Source organism: Cinclus cinclus, chromosome 15 (genome assembly GCF_963662255.1).
Source record: "Cinclus cinclus chromosome 15, bCinCin1.1, whole genome shotgun sequence".
NCBI classification, from domain to species: Eukaryota; Metazoa; Chordata; class Aves; order Passeriformes; family Cinclidae; genus Cinclus; species Cinclus cinclus.
In genome coordinates this window covers 9,929,129-9,946,051 of record NC_085060.1, presented here as the reverse complement: position 1 = coordinate 9,946,051, position 16,923 = coordinate 9,929,129, and the positions used below count along the sequence as shown (strand labels likewise).

The 16,923-nt window shown below is 39.5% G+C and overlaps 1 protein-coding gene across 1 annotated transcript in view; it reads left to right on the top strand.

The window, feature by feature from the left end:
* IL1RAPL2 (interleukin 1 receptor accessory protein like 2) overlaps nt 1-16,923 on the top strand; it is a 347,213-nt gene that overhangs the window by 167,229 nt on the left and 163,061 nt on the right. The window contains exon 2 of the mRNA XM_062502960.1: nt 5,751-6,024. Within this exon, the coding sequence (XP_062358944.1) occupies nt 5,751-6,024 (274 nt within the window). The remainder of the gene's footprint in view (nt 1-5,750; nt 6,025-16,923) is intronic.

Genomic DNA, 16,923 nt, shown 5'->3' with positions numbered 1-16,923 from the left:
AAATGCTCCTCTGCTGCTGGACAGGGCCACCCTCCACTCCCTGCTGGAGTATTGCCAGCATGGGCTTCTCCTTCTCCCCTGTAAAGTCAGGTAACTTGCTCTTCATATCAGAGATACCAGCTCAGATGTCCCTCAGCAGAGTGGATTTTTATTAACAGTTATGAGAGTGCTCTTTCCTCATCCAGTTTGGTCACTCAGCTAAGATGAGGGAGATCCACAGCATGCTTTGGAGTTAACATCTGTGATTTTGAACAGTGCACAAAGTGGTCAGGAGAGTGTTATTTGCAATGTGCCCTCTGACCAGCAAATGTGTCTCTGAGCACTGGAGAATTTAAAGAATACTTGGAAGGCTTCTAGGCAGGTTTTAGGCAGTTCAGGTCCCCAACAGCTCATGGTGTGGGGAGCAGGGAAGGGCTCTGGGAGGAGACAGGGGACACACACTGGGCTCTGCTGATGTTCAGCTCTTACATGGCAGTGCCAGGCTGTGATGAGAAGCTGCCAGTGGCCCGCAAGCACTGCAGCAGCATTAGCACAGTGCAGCCAAAAATCCAGATGTGAAACCAATTACATATGATGAGGCTGATCCAACACCCTGACCCTTGAGACAATCGCATCCAGCCAAAGCTGCTAAAGCTTTGCCATGTGTGCTCAAATGCAGGCCGTGTTCCCTTTTCTCCAGAACCAAGATCTGAAAGTACTGAGTTGCCAAAAATTCATAGGCTGTAAGTGATTTCTCCCCTTTAAGACTCTAAAAAATTTGCATCTCTCTTTGGACATTCTTAATGGAGTGCATCTATCATTGCTACATGTCTGCAAACCCCGAACATGATGGATATCAGTTCCTGGACTCTGCTGTTCTACAGCTAGCGAGTACGTAAAAATATAACTCTTCTATTAGAGGAAGGGTGGTTTTATTTCTGACTATGTACCTACTGTCACAAGCATTGCCTGCTTTGTGGAGCAATAAATTTAATACATTAGCTAGTGCATTATTTTTTTAATGATTTATTTGTAGATTATTTAAATTTAAAATTAGATTTTCAGGTAACAAGGTAGGCAAACATGTTTAACAATGCCATGATATAAATTGCTGTAGGTGACAGATCCCTATAAAAATTATAACAGGCAGATGCGCAGTGCAAAAAATTATTCATGTGACAGCAATCAGAAAGACAAATTACTTAGAGACGATGTACATGCTCCTCTATAATTGCTTATAAATTATTATGGTTCATGTTAAAATGCATCTAGACTCCCTAGACAACTAGATTTATTTAAAATAAGAGTAATGGGAAATTGCCAGGAAATGTTGAGGAAGAAGATGCAGTACATGCTTTGGGTGATTGCTAACATAGAAGTACAGTAACTTATTGTCACCCAACTCAATCTACATTTTCCTTAATACTTTTGTAGCCTTCATTTTCAGTTCACTTTCTGCTCAGGTTGCAGTAGCCTGGGAAGGTAACTGGGATGGATCCTTTGGCTGCACTGTGGTTCACTGCTGCTGTGTTTCCCAGCTCATGTGGGACAGAATGGGAAACTGTTCTGCACCCATGTAGGAGAGAGAGCACTCCTGGGCACTTTCATGTTCTATGTAATCGGGTTGAATTTAATCAGCTGGGGTAGAAGTTATGCTAAGGGGATGGGGAAGATTGACAGATACATGGGCAAACCACTTTTCCTTAGGAAACTGGGATAAAAATGGGACAGTGTTTTCCATATTCTCTTAGTGTTCCAAATTAAAAAAAAAACAAAAAACAAAAACTCTGTCTTGGATGTGTGTAAATTACACCTGCAATAGACAGGATTTAGTTTGAATGAGCTTCCAGTCAGGCATTTACCAGATGATTATAGGGTAGCAGAAAAATGGTGTGTATACATTTATTATATAAGTGCCTCTCTAATGCTATTATTTTTCTCACCAACCTGATTATATTACATATTGAGAGCCAGCCCAACAAAAATGACAGAAAACTTTGTTCTGGATAATGGAGTGCTGAACTCCACCTAAGCAGCTCCAGTCATTTGTAATAACAGCTTGAAGAATACTCCAAACTAATCTAACAATGCTCACACTCCAGTGACTGACAGCACAGCAAGAAGAAAAATTCCAGTTTTCATGTGAGTGCAGGGAGCCTGACCTAGATTTTATCCTCTACAGCTTCAGAAGAGGAAACATTCTTACCTGTGTATTTAACAAGAAAAGAAGAGCAAGGGGGGAACGTCATCTCCTGTTTAATTAGTCTTTCTTCAATAATTAAGATTTAGTCAAGGCACTCTGTGAGACTTCTCCCCTCTGCAGATATCATCAACACTATAATGACTGGTTGTCCCATTCCTTCTCTCTGTAATTACCCCCTCCTGGCCTGCTGCAGGGACAGCTGTCACAGGGGAGCTGCCTGCCTGCACCTTCCCCCTCCACCCCACTCCCTGTTGGGGTCAGCCTCCTGTGGGCTGCTCAAATTCTTTCATTCAGATACTGTTAATAGGGAAAACAGTCTCTAGTGTAAATTTCCTTTTCTTTCCTTTCTTCCTTGGGATGCAGATGCTATGATGGGCACAGGTCACCGTGTCCGGTGCCTCCGCTGGAGCTCTGGCAGTGGCCAACAGAGCACTGGCCACACCATTGTGTTGTCCTCTGGGGCAGTTGGAGAGGGTTTTTAGCCACTCTGGTGACCTGGTTGTAAATTACTGTTCAAATGCCTTTCATCTATTCAACTGTGCTTCCTATACTTCAACAGCTCAAGTGCTGAAATTAGAATAGTACAGACTTGCACACAAGAAAGGAAATTTTCAAATGAAAGTGGAGGACGAGGCAGACTGAATGACACTGAGGGTTGCTTAGTGTTCGTTTGAGCTGTGCTTTGACAAGTTGTTTGGTGCAGATATGGGAGAAATTTCGCTGGAAGGAGGGTATATTCAGCTTCCAAATTTGGATTTCCATATTGGGTCAGTTCCTAACTACAGAGCTCCTACTAACTGTGACTGCTCTGTGAAATAAATGAAAACCTGGCACTGCTGTCCTTGATCCACAAACTTTCCATGTGTGTCTCATTGTTAGTTATTCTTTGGTGTTTAACTTTGGTTTAACTTTGTTGAACCAGCACAGGTTTGAAAGCATTAGATGATGTGACAGGATTCGATTGACACAAGAGTGGCAGAATTAATTACATTGGCTGAATTAATTAGATCGGCTGAATTAGTTTGGATCTAAATTCCAGTTCTGGACAACCATATTCATTTCAACTTACTGCCCTACTTAGACTTCTGTGACTTTGCTAAATCACAAGAGAGAGGGTGCCTTTGAGAATACCTATGTGTCCTGGAGAGCAAGGGATGAGCCATCTGGAGAGCTCAGCATTGCCTTGCACATCCCTCACTGAGAGAAGGGACCTGAGAGCTCTGCACTTTAATTGCACACTGTTCCTTAATTGTAAATCACACCAGCCTAAAGAGCAGGACTTAAAAAAAGCACAGAGCTTTTCTGAGGAAGCTCTGTGTGGATATAATGATACCTGCTCCATGTAAAATCTTGTCACCTATGTAAAATAATTCATGATGTCAGAACCAAGCATTGAATGTAAAAGTGGATTGGATGGGGTTGTAGGACTGGGAGAACCTGGTTCTTTCTCCAGCTCTGCTGCGGGTTGCCCATGTCTGTGCAGCAGCAGCAGCACGGAGAGAGGTCAATGGGATGTTTCTTGGGGTCCCAGCAAGGGCATGTTCAAGTTACAATGTGCAGCTTTGGTCATGGTGAAGGATGTTATAAACCTGGAGGAAATGCACTGAGAACAAATGCTTCAGTACAGGATTTTCAAATAATGATTATCCAAAGTTGTCCTACTGTGTGTGGCACTAAGTGTTAGAGGAAGGACACAGCAGAAGCAGATAGGAACATCAGTAAATTGCTGCTGGCCTTTCAGTTGATGTCATTAACAGCAGCCATTAAAAGCAATGAATTTTAATTTAAATCCGTAGGATGCTGTCAGCAAAATGAGAATGAAAATCAAAATTGAAGTTAACTGGAACAGTGTATACATAAATTCAGGAGAAGCTTTTGTTTGGGGGCTTTTTTGATGAAGAAAGAAGTCAGCTGGCACAAACAGCTGCTGCTTTTGCACCTGCTTGTGGGGTGGGGGACAGGAACAGGAGGTTCCTGGGGGTAAAGATGCTCCATGATCTCCCTTCACCTGTCAAAACTGTCATGAGTAATGTTTTGAGTAATGTGTTTCCCTTTCCTGCTGAGCTTATGTTAGTTCTTCCTTTTACAAGTTTGCTTTGCAGCAAGAAGTTGCATGGAAGTTTATATACCAGAAAAGCATTAAAATGGTCAGTGTCAACAAGTTTAACACGTGGTTTGTGTAATCACAGTACACTTAAAGCTGATTTACTGTGATGGGAAAATGAAAACCTTCCATTTATCACAGTTACTTTCGAATGATGAAAGGGAAACCTGAAAACTGGGTAGACATAATTTAAAGGCTGTAAAAGTCACTAAAAGTAGGATCATACCTGATATTCCATGTACAGAATTTTTTTGCTAACTACCTTTGTTTAGGAAGTAAATTAAAAAATCATTTGATGACAGAATGCAATTGACAATGCAATTAATAATAAAATTAAGAGTGTATGAGGATATCCAACCCCTATAGTTTGAGAATTGATACTGTGGATGCAGAAGAGGCAACTTGAGAGGTACCTGGTTGAATGAGGTGCTGCATTAAAGGTAAAGATGTTCCATTTACTTGTAGCTGAATATGATCAATAAATTCTAAACCCTACATATTTAATCAAGTCTATGAACTTTAGATATTTTGTTTGCCTTTTGATGATCTGCCTTGGAAAACCTTTTTTTTGGCTTTATTCTTGGCTGATTTTCATGCTTATAGTTTTTCTAGCAATGAAAAGGATTAAATTAAAGGGTCTCTGCTACGTGATATGTTGATATGTGTGCATGTGCTAGGACTGTGTTGTAACTAAGATAATAGCAGTGGGAGAAAAAATTGTAGGGAGAAGTGATCTTTTATTAAACTGTCTGATGTATGTTAATTTTAAAGTGAAGTATCAAGAAAACTGTTTCAAAAGTTTTTGCTGAACAAAACATCAAAAAAGGTCCTTTTTTATTTGTACAACTCCTGTATTAAGTTTGATTGCATTGGCAGCATGTTGTAATTGTATCCTATTGTGTATAATAGAGACCTCTACAGTTTGAGTAGGCTGTAGGGAAAAACTAAACTATGTGGAACTGCCTTGAAAAGAAAATTATAAACGTCACACCTGTTATTTGGGGATTTTTTTTGCATAACATAATTAACAGAGGTGGACAGAAAAGCTTTAAGGAATAAGATTGGCATCAGATGCCAATGTACATCTTCCTGCAACAAGGAATTGGAGAATTCAAAACTGGTTTACAAAAGCAAGTAAGTAAGGTGCAAAACATTTGGTTTATTTAATAAAGAATTAGTGTTTTGAGGCTGAAAGCAATGATATTCTAAAGAAGTGGAATTGAGCAAACTCAGTGTGCTTTATTTATTGCCTGTACATTCACAGTTATGTGTAATTTAAAAAGGTGTATGAAACCCCTTCGTTGCCAATAACTGCTTTAGATTTTTCATATTACCCTGAAACAATTCAGCACATGCCAAAAGCCATTTCTTTTAATATACTGTATTGCATTTCCCAAGCTGTCTTTCACAATATTGAAAGATGTATCTGTGTCTAATATTTCTTTATTATTGTTTTGCTTTCAGTTGATGGTTGCATTGACTGGTCAGTGGATCTCAAGACATACATGGCTTTGGCAGGTGAACCAGTCCGAGTGAAATGTGCCCTTTTCTACAGCTATATCAGAACTAATTATAGCATGGCCCAAAGCACAGGTCTTAGGCTTATGTGGTACAAAAACAAAGGAGATTTAGAAGAACCCATTATATTTTCCGAAGTTAGGATGAGCAAGGATGAAGATTCCATATGGTTTCACTCGGTTGAGCTGCAGGACAGTGGTTTCTACACATGTGTTCTAAGGTGAGTATTGTGTTAAAGTCTAAATAAGAATGTGGGGATTATGGTTAATAATGTATGGAGTATTAGATATTGGTTAAAAATAATTTTAGCTATTAGAATTAAGCTATTCATCCATTTAATAAATTTTCTCTTTTTCTTTATTCTCATAATTATATATGTCACATAATGCTTTGTGTCAAAATTAGTTTCCATAGTAATTATAGCTCTCATCCAGTAGCTATAATTAATGTGCTTTCACTTAGTTACTTCTTTTTTTTAAGTACAACATTTGCAAATTCTCAATTTTCTGTAAACCTTCAGAACCTGATACTTCTTAAATCATGAAGTATTTTGTTTAAGTACTGTTCTGTTTCAAATCCTTTGAGTTATTAGAGAGCTACAGTTTGAATTATTCTGATGAGATCAGGCCATGGGGAGTTACAGTTCTGTCTGGTTTTGAAGAAATGTTTATTTTCATATACAATTATGATTTATCATACATTTAAGCAGACTTCTTTTGGTAAGGCACCAAAATGCATTTCTCAGAAGTATCTTGGAACTGTTGGGATGATCCTTAAATTAAACATGTGCTAGAGCTCGTGATTTCCATCGTATATCATGTTGATGTCATCTCTATGCCTAAAATGAGAAGATAAAAAATAGGAGGACTTTTAAAGAAAGAATGAATGAATAAATATTCCTTAAATGATCCCGTTTTGAATTAGAAGGAGTTTATGGATACTTTTTACAGTTTTTAAACTGTTCTGTTTCAGCTAACAAGTTTGCTTTATCCTTGTCTGCTGTTCCATACTGAAATTAAACATATTTAATGAATTAAATAACAAGTATTGCAGCAAATATCAGCACTGTTCAGAATACAGAATCTGCTCTCTGTCCATCCCTGCTGAGTCTTGCTGCCTCAGCTGCCTCAGACCATTTTGATCCTGTGGAATGCTACTGAAATCAAAGATTGTGCCCTGGATTGTGGTGGCTTGTACTGGGCACCAGTGTCTAGTTTAAATATTGGATATATGTGCCAAACTCAGCAGTTGGATTGTGTTGCAGCCTTTGGAGTTATTATTTTATCAGCTCCTCTGTCAGAGGTTGGGTGCAATGTGCAGTCCCTGATTTTGAAATGTTACAGGAAGATGTTTCAAGGGAGCCGTGCTTTTTTCATAAGAAGTCATTGTTGTGATAATCAAGTTACTAGTTTAATACTCTGAAACATTTTAATGCAAATCCTTTGTGAAAAATAGAGAATTGATCTTGGATCAAATTCTGGGGCATACTTTTATTCCGGGAAATTTCAAAACTCTGCTCATTTACATGACAAAGTAGTTTTGGTAACAAATGGGCAAGTTCTTGAATAATTCATGGCTTCCTCTCATTTTCAGCTAAAAACTATATAACATGCTTTTTGGAAGGCATTACACAGCAACAAGATCTTCCTTGTCAGTTATGCAGTTCCCCTGCTTTGACTAGAACTTTCTTATATAATTACAGATATTTTTGCATTTTTCAGATTTATGTCAGAGTGCAGAATAATATGTGTAGTGGTTACAGAAAAAATACTGTATTTCTTCCTTTGCTAAATTAATTTTTTCTTCCAAAAGCATGGCAATGCATTCTTGCTGTTACTGTTTATGAAACCATAGGAGGCTTAAAATAGCTGAGGAGATAGCAATAGTAACTGATTTTAATTTCATTAAAATTGAGCTAGATGTAATGTTCTGAAATGTGATCACACTTCTGTGGGAGACTATCCACACCATTAACTGTGTAATTTCAGCTTTATTGATCCATTTTTATTTTTTTTTTTTGTGGGGGATAAGCAGATGTTTGCGTTTTAGTCATTAACCAGGATCACCTGCATTATGAGAGCTAAAGAGGTCACGAATGAGAGCAGTAATTTTAGTATATGATTTTATTTTCTAGAAGTATTAACAATCTCTGTTACAAATGCTGTATTTCGTAGACTCAACTAGCAGAGACTGGTAGATATAACTTGATGCAGTGGAAATGAAGAGGTGACTGTCTCCATCAGTGTGCAACACTGGCTTTAGGGTTGCATGCATAGCTGAGTCTTTTGGTTTGGTAGCTGATAGAAAAAAATTGGTGAGGAAAATGCTTATGATTTAAGATAAATTTTAAATTTTTTGTCAATAAAGAAATTTTCATTCATGTTCTTTAAAAGAAAAGAAAATCGGAAGCAATTCAATTCTAAATTGTTGTCTTTCTAGCCACTCACCAGGGGTTTGTGAAGCCCTGATTCAACTCCCTGTGCTGTCCAAAGCGTGAAATCCCATATTTGCATGTCCCAGTAGTCAGTTCCACCACTTCAAGTCTCTTGCCTTGGAATGGTTCTGTTTTTTGTGCTTGTCTTTGCAAAAAGGTGCAATGAGTAAGATGCTTAGATGTGGTTCTAAGGCCAGGTGGGATGAGGGGTCTTGGTCCTAAAAGTTCATGGGTTGAAAGGAAGGACTCAGTCTTGATCTGGGAAAGCAATAGCGAGAGCTTTAATTTACTCTCCCCCAGTTTGTTTTTTTTTTTCGCAGTCAACACAAGATGACAGATAAGAAAACTGTATGGGGAATATGTCAACTGTACTTTTCACTGAATTTCTTATCTGTTGAAGTGTTTCTTCTTAATTCTTAAAAAAAAACCCGCAAACCTGTTTTTCAAGAAGTTGAATTTTCTGGTTTCTCACATGTGCTCATAGGATCAAGGCATGACTATCAGTGAAGCAGTGTGAAGGAATTTTTCAGAAGCCACTTAAAAAGGGTGGGTATGAGCAGGTGAAGGATAGGCTGCTATGATGGTGATTTGAAGATGGGTAAAAATTAAATGTGTCAGGGAATTCTTTCTTATACAGAACTGTCATTTCTGTTTTGTAAAATAACCTGTAATACTGCATAAAATTAGGGACTATTAGATCAGCCCTTATAAATGGGGTTGCTTCTCTGGACTGAAGAGATTTGATATAATAATTTAAATGTTGACTTTCCTTTATCAGCCAATTAAACATTATTCCATAGACAGGTGCAGGGGTGTGTGTATAATAGGAGGAATTGTTATTGTTGCATTAAAACCTGCTTCTCCCTTCTCACAATACATTTTGACATTGAGCTCGCACTCAGAAGCAAACTGAAGTGTGATATTTTTCTCCAGTGTTAAGCATACGAAAAGGTCCTGATTCTGCAAGGACTTTTAAAAGAGTGCAGAGTTGAGCTGTGATTTAGCTCAGCCATGTGAATTCCATGGATCTGTTTTCTTGGATGCCTTTTCTGTGTCAAATCAGGCATGTTGCTGCTGCATCCAAAAGGGATCCTCTGTAATGGATAGCTGTGTATTTCATTGCAGTTCCCAGGTAAATTCTGTGATGTTTGTATCATGACTTTATTGCCTAATGTGGAAATGCTGTGTTCTGAAGATCTCCTTGCAGTACATACCCTGGATATGCCATTCATATTCCAGCACCCAGCAGTGCTACTTTCAGATAAAGATGTTGGCATTTCTGTTACAGAAGTTTGATGTTCTGGGATTTTAACATCAGCACTCTGGATTGCAGCTTCTTCACTTAAGAATTCAGAGATGAGCTTCAAAATGAGGAAGCATCAAAACATGGAAATTACACTCAACCTAAATGCATAGGGTGGCCCTAAAGTTCTGAGTATGTAGGACAGTTTTGTGCCAGATCATGATCTGCTTTTGCTCTCTGAACAAATACATCTGTTTTTCTGTGTTAAAAGCCTGTTTTTTAAAGATAGAGTAAGAACTGGGCCGACTTAGATCATCTTCACCTGGTGAAAGAAAAGATGAGCTGGGGAAGAAATCTCAGCTAAATTGGCTTTCATCTAGGGACTGCTCATGGAAACCTTCTTCTAACTAGGCTTAGCTCTAAAACAAACTGTAGTAAGCATTTAAAGAATAAAACCAGTAAGAGTAAAACATAGGTACATATTTGCTGTTCATTAACTGTTACTGAAATAAAATAACTTTATTCCCATAACATGAATCAGGAGGGTAGAAAATCTGGGCTTCAAGAGGGTGCAGGGAAGCAGGAGGTGAAAATTTGTGGTCACCAGACTGGCTAATGAAGCTAAGCCTTGATTTTGGTACAGGATGCAGAACAACAAGGAAGTGGGGGCCTTGAATGCCTATGGGGAGATAAGCTTGCAGATCTCTAATACCAGCATTTGATGCCAGAGAAATGCTGACAAATCAAGTTAGGAAATCTGTGTATCCTTTTTTCCTTGCTGTATCCCTGTGTGCACAGTTCTTAATGGAGAACAGCACTGTTGTGGACATGCACAGAGGAATTGAGCCTTTGTTGAGCCATTGGTGAACTATTGAGATACCACCTTCTGAGCAGTAATAAAATAGAGTGATAGTAGATTTTAGGTCTTCTGGCTTCTGAATGTCTGTGGAGCACATGACGAGCAAATCAAAATCAGATTTAGAGAGCCTGGAGGGGCTGGCAGTAAAATCTGCAGCACAACCTGTGTGCTCTCAGTTCAGAGGGTGTTAGGCAGGGCTTAGGGGCTTGTTGCAAGTGCCTACCTGGAGTGCAGAATGCACCCATCAGCCCAGGAAAAACTGCACCCCTTCTCTTAGTGCTGAAAGTCTGGCTTCTGAGCAGCATGAAAAAAAAAGAGGTGTTTTTGGATCCAAACAGAAATGCTGGACTAAGTAATAATGTGAAATTAAGTAGGGGTAAGGTCATTTTCTATGCAACCATCTCTTGTGGTTCTTACAATATGTATTTTAATGCAGTTCTTCATTTTGTTGAAGGCATAACAGAATGTTTCAGGTGCTTTGGCTTTGCTTAGCATTCAGCTGCTCATGACAAAGGTGGTTTTGTATCTCAAGCCCTGTCAGATGCAGTGTTGTAATTCCAGTTTAGCTATAGAATATTGTCTTCCATATCTGTTCCTGGCAAGTGCTTTTCTTTCCTCGTAGACTTACTGTGGAAAGATCTAAAGATGATACTTCCTTGTGAGCTAGTGTCTTTAATTATTGGATATCCAAGAGGAGCACATCTAAGTAGCTGATGGATTGCATATATCACAGTTACCTCTCAGCCTTGTACACTGGTATGTGATCAGCTTTCCTGTACAGTCCCAGGCATGTCTGTAGAAGCAGCAACATTTCACATTTGGAGCAAGTGGATTCAGCATGGCACAGGCTTTCCAGGCTCTGTATAACACTAACATTAAATGCAACACATTAAAAAGGGGTGACATTTCTTACAATAAAATTGACTGATTCTGTACAAACAAATCAGTCTGAGATATAGTATTCAATACTTGAATCCAGTGCTACAGCAGATACATTATAAAGTCAGTATGATTCATGATAAAATAAATTTTTTGAGATTTTATCACTGAGATAAAATGTTTTGGCATTATCAAAATGCAGGAGAAAGTGGAATCAGAATGCTTCTACATTTGTATCTAAAACTGTGTAGAAACTGATGGTGCTCCTGCAAATCATTTTGATGACATTGTCTTTATTGAGAGAAATCCGTTCTATCTATTCTTTGCAGAAAAACAAAGATTTGTTTCTCTTCCCTGGTGATATGTATATTTCTGCTCACTCGCCCTCCTCCTCTAAAGCTTTAAAAGAGAAATTATTCATCCTCTGTCTCTCTGAAAAACAATGTTTACTGTTGATGAGAAGCTGCAAGAACAGTCAGGGCTTCAAGCAGAAATATCCATGTTGCTTTGTGGTTGGAGGTCATCCAGTGTCTTCCCTGTTGCATGGACAAGAATGAGAATATTGTGTATCCTTCAGTTTTCCTGATAGTGAAATCCCAGATTTAGATACTTTTAAAATGACTGACCTTACTTTGTAGTCTCTACAGGTTGTCATAACAAAGCTCCCTGTGCTGCAGTGCCTCAGTAATGTTTCAGCTCACTGTCACTGGTTGCTCCTGAAGTGCCTTCCCTGGTGGGCTTCAAACCTTGCCTGGAGCAGAGAAAGGATGCAGAGTGGAGGGACTGCTTCCTCGATGCAGTCAGACTTCGCCTGCAGGAGAGCTGTTGCTGTGATGTTTCAGCCCTCCCCAGCCATCTTCTCTCCAACATGTCAGGGAGTTTTCATTGCCCTTCTGTTCTCCAAATAACAGTGAAAATGTTCTCACCCGGGTGTCATTCCTGTTGGAATTCCTGTGAAGCCAGCTGTAACTACAACATATCAGTAGAAAATGCTGTCCGTGTCCTGTGAGTGGACAGACAAATGGAAAGGTTTCCTGAGGAAATCCATCATGCCCCAAGTACAAGATGACAGAACTGTAGGGAGTTAAACTGATATTTGGTAAGTGATGCTGGAGGAAAATTTCTTCTTTTCTGGCCACCACTTTAATGGAAGGCACAGCCAGGAGGACTCAGCTGCAGGACTCAAACAGTTCACATTGCAAGGGCATTCACTTCATGATTCTTTCATTCCCTGTGAGACAATAACTGATCCACTGGTTTTCCTGCTTAATTGCCCATGTACAAACAGAGCAGGACCTGCCTTTCAACATTTCATCTGCAAAACAGGACTTATGTGTAGAATGAAGGATGTACTTCATAGGTTTTATTCACCCAAGCAATAAAATCATTGAGGTTTAGCAATGCAGACAAGTCTGATGAGTGTCTTGAATGCAACTTTTGTTTTGTGCACTAGGTGTGTAATAAAAAATAAAAGCATAGGGGAGTAGATATGCTAATCCACACATGCGTGTTTTGGAAGAAATAAAGGAGAAAACAGCCAATCCTCTTGGAAACAGGGTATTGCAATTGCAAAATTATTGGAAGGGGATTTCCTAACACTGTGATGGGAGCAGTTGTTCCTATGCCTCAGATTTGTGTAGTTTGTAATGGGACTTTTCAGTAAGACAATGTTATTTAACATTTATATCTAAGTTCTAATAGAAAAGTATTAGGAAATAAATGAAAAGGGCTTAGTCATTTGTAGTAGCAAACTTTAAAGCAATTCATGCGTTGTAATTCTTGAGGACAAGGAAGGAATTTTCCCTCAGAGCAAACCCAACCAATTGCAGGATTTCTTTTGCTGGAACTGGGTGTCTGAAGCTGACAGAGACCAGCTAGTTCATGAACTTAGGTGTGATATGCTGCAATAACTTGGTGCTTTTTGGCATCTGCATTTTTTCTGTGTTCTGTATTGTATTTTCATATATTCAATTCTAACATTTAATGACTAACATCAGTGAAAAGTTAAAAAAACCTCCAAACCCAAGGAACACTGTTGGCTTGTGTGATTCAATTTATATGCTGGGAGATTTTCTCTTTGTCTCTGGCTAGTCCCTGTTGAAATGACTGACTGGTGATTTGTTTTTCAGTTGCATCTGCCACAATGCAGAGGTCATCGGAACCAGTGCATGTGTGTGTGAAGGCAACCAGAAAAGAAATAGCTCCTCCTGACCCTAACCATGTATGAATCAGCTAGCTGTCATTTCTTCTTTCTTAAGACACATTTAAGAAACATAATACTGGAGATTGATCATAGCCACATCAAATCATAGCCACAAATTTTCGAATCATGAAAACATTGCTGTTAATGGCTGTATAAGTGCTACTACAGTGACTGTAGTAGGCACACCTTGACATTTTTATGTCACATTTCCCTCTTAAGATGATGTCCAAAATAAATTTAAACTTGGAGCTAAGCTTTGGTGAGAGAGTCCCAACTGTGAGATGCTCTACCCAGCTGCCATATCCAAACATCTTTTCTTCTTCATCCCAGGATCAAGAAGTACAAAAAAATCTCTAAAGATGGCTAAACTCACAGTGAGGAGTACAAGTCTTGCTTTTAAGTGCCTCTGGTGAGAGCTAGATTGTTGACAGGTGACTTGAGGAGACATTCCTGGATATCTATTTTTCAAGCTGTCATTAATGTGAGCCTTTCAAAATTACCTTTCAGTGACTTTGCTCAGAAGTTTTTTCTTTTGAATAGAGAGAGTATAGCCTTTCTTCACTGTAAAATATGGCCCTTTGGGACATCCACTATGTTTTAGTCAAGGTCAGATTGTCTTGTTTCTAGTGAGTCTTGTTTAGAGATTGAATCTTAGGAGAAAAGAAGTGCATGGAGAATAAAAATTCTTGGTGAGTGTTCCACACAGACAATTTTTCTGCTTGAAGGGAATGAGGCCTTGAATGGTACCTCTGTCTGGATTCACCACATCTTCCTCTGTTGGAGGAAATAGAGATAATATAAGAGCACTGAATTTGTGACATTGTGCTGGTTTAGCACTTAATTTCTGAGATCATGTCTTCCATGGTGTTATTTTCTTTTACTAAGGGGATCTTGAAAATATGTCAGAAGCTAAAGGAATGGCAACATGGAATTAGGATTTCTCCTTTTCAGGCATAGGAGCTGGTATCAGAATAACAGTTGTAACAGCAACCAAAAAAGCAAAATACAGGACAGGAGTGTTTGGTACCTACCTTGGTACTAGGTACCACACAGATGCCATAGAATCACTTCACTCCTTGGCCTTGCTCCTCTTCAGGTGTTGCTCTCTCACTTGACAAATTTATGACAATTAAAATAAAAAAAAAATTTCAAGGGTGTGTGATTTGTAGCCTGTGGCTGTCACTTACACCATGAGTGGGAAATCAATCTTTTCCAGGCAATGACCCCAAGTATGTAGGATTGAGTGGGAGGCACTGAGAAATAAGTTAACACTTGAGTGAAACCTTGGAAGAGTAAGTAATAATCTATTTGTTTTTAAAATGCTATGTTTTTGTGATCTGAAAAAAACAATGATGATAAACAATTCATATATATTTAAGCAGATCATCAAACCGTGACCTTGGTAACTACTGTGTAAACTGTAAAATTTGGACAGAGATAAATTTATTAAACTCTCATGAAGTGAGAGGAAAACAATCAACAGACAACAGTCTAAGAGCTGATAAAACAACACATTTATAGGTCAGCCAGTAGTGGATCTGGTTGTGCATTAATGCTTCAGATAGACAAAGATGTTTGGTGGTGTAGTTACTGCTTGTTGAAGTTTAGGGTTTTTCTTTTTCTTTTTTTTTCTCCTTCTTTCGGGGAATTTTGTCCCATGTTTTGCCTAAGAGATGATAATTACAGTACTTAAGAGACAAAAGAAGTCGCCAAGGTGGGAGGGAAGGTGCTGCTGGTTACTCTCTTACCTGGGAGGGTTTCCTTTTGGAAGGGCAGAGATACTGGGAGATTTTGAGATTTCTGCTGGGAGTGAGGGGCTGGGCTCAGCTCCTCTCACTCTCAGATGGGAACGGTCAAGTTGCTGCTACTGAGGGGAGAAATCTCTGCTGCCATGGAGTCCAGCCCTGTGCTGCCTCTTCTGCTGTGGGTGAGCCTTTTCTCATAAGAGCAGCCACTGAACTGGGACCTTATTAACACCTGATCACACTGGAAAGGAACTTCACCATCTATTTGAGTGCCTCAGGGGAAAAAAACTGACTCCAATGCCTCCCCCCCTTCCACAGGGTGCATCTCCCCGAGGATTTCTGCTGCTGCCTGGGCCTTTTTCACTACACTTTAACCCTGCACTCCAAGTCCACCCGTGCCAAGGTTCCCCAGTTTCTGTTACTTTTTGTTTGCCCCCCCCCCCCCCCCCCCCCCCCGGGGAATCGCCGCCCCCGCCCGGCCGGGAGCCAGCGGCGCCCCTGCTGGCCGTGCCCGGAACTGCAGCGCAGGGGAAGGAGCCGCAGCCGAGAGAGGCTGTCCTGGGTTTGTGTTCTGTTCCTGGGGCTGCTGCTGCTGCTGCTTGATCGCCTGGTTCTACATATACACAGCAGCAAAAGCTGCTGCTCTTTTACCGTGGCTTTGCCTGAAAGCCCCGTAATTTCAAAGTTATAATGATTCAGAGGGACGGGAGAGTCACATTTTCCATTCCAAGGGAGGTTCCTGCCTTCTTTGGCAGACACCTGTGCTTCAAACCAAGACATTGCTGTCATTGCTGTAACTCAAAATGTGTGAAGATGAATATACAGGTTGATCTATCCAGTCCTGCAGACAGTGAGCCAATAAAAATGTCATTAATGCAGCCAGAGTGTTCAGGGACATGTAGAGAGATCTAAGCCTGAGGTGTGCTGTTCCCTGAGCACTGCTTTGATAAATACACTTCCCAGCTTTTGGATCTACTGCTAAAGTATTAGAATGTAATAAAAAACCCTAGTACAATGAAAAGTGAATCTGTAAGGGAAAAAAACCTATTGTGAATCCTCTTGTATAAATATGCAATTCAAAATTAGGTGGGGTTTTTCAATCTAGTAGATATAAAATATTCAACCACATTTCTACCTCCTTCCTCTTTATAAGAAAATCAATAAATGCAGGTGGCTGGGAGATATTCTGAGCATATTAGAGACAAAAGTTTTCTACTTGACTCTTTTAACTAACCACCCTCACTTAGCAGAAACACAAATGCAAAAAAAAGCTTTTTCTAAAGTAGTGAATATTTACTTTAATTTTAATTCAGCCTTAGGGCTGATTAATTGTCCTGAATTCAAAAGAGGTTGAAAAATAATTTAGAGACTGACACTTCTGTTTCAAATGTCCTTATCAATTTCTTTTTATCCTCCCTTTTTCCCTTTTGTCCTTGCTTCGAAGTCAAGCCAAACACAGTTCTGCTGGCTTTTGTTTTGAGACCTGTTAAACTCCCTTGGTTCTCCCTCTGATTTTCTATTGGGTTCAAAGCTGGCTGCAGTTTGTGGTTCAGAGCCAGGTCCAGGTGGCCTGGGGATTACAGATGCCTTGCCACCAGAACAAAGGAAACTGCTTTATGAATTCTGGCAAAACTAAGCCCTTCTTCCTATTTCCAGTCAAGAGAGTAGGCCCAGTGTGTAACTATTCTCTTGAAACAGAGAATTGCAGATCTTAGTTTCAGTGTGAAAATATAAGATAATTTTTCTTCTTTGCACT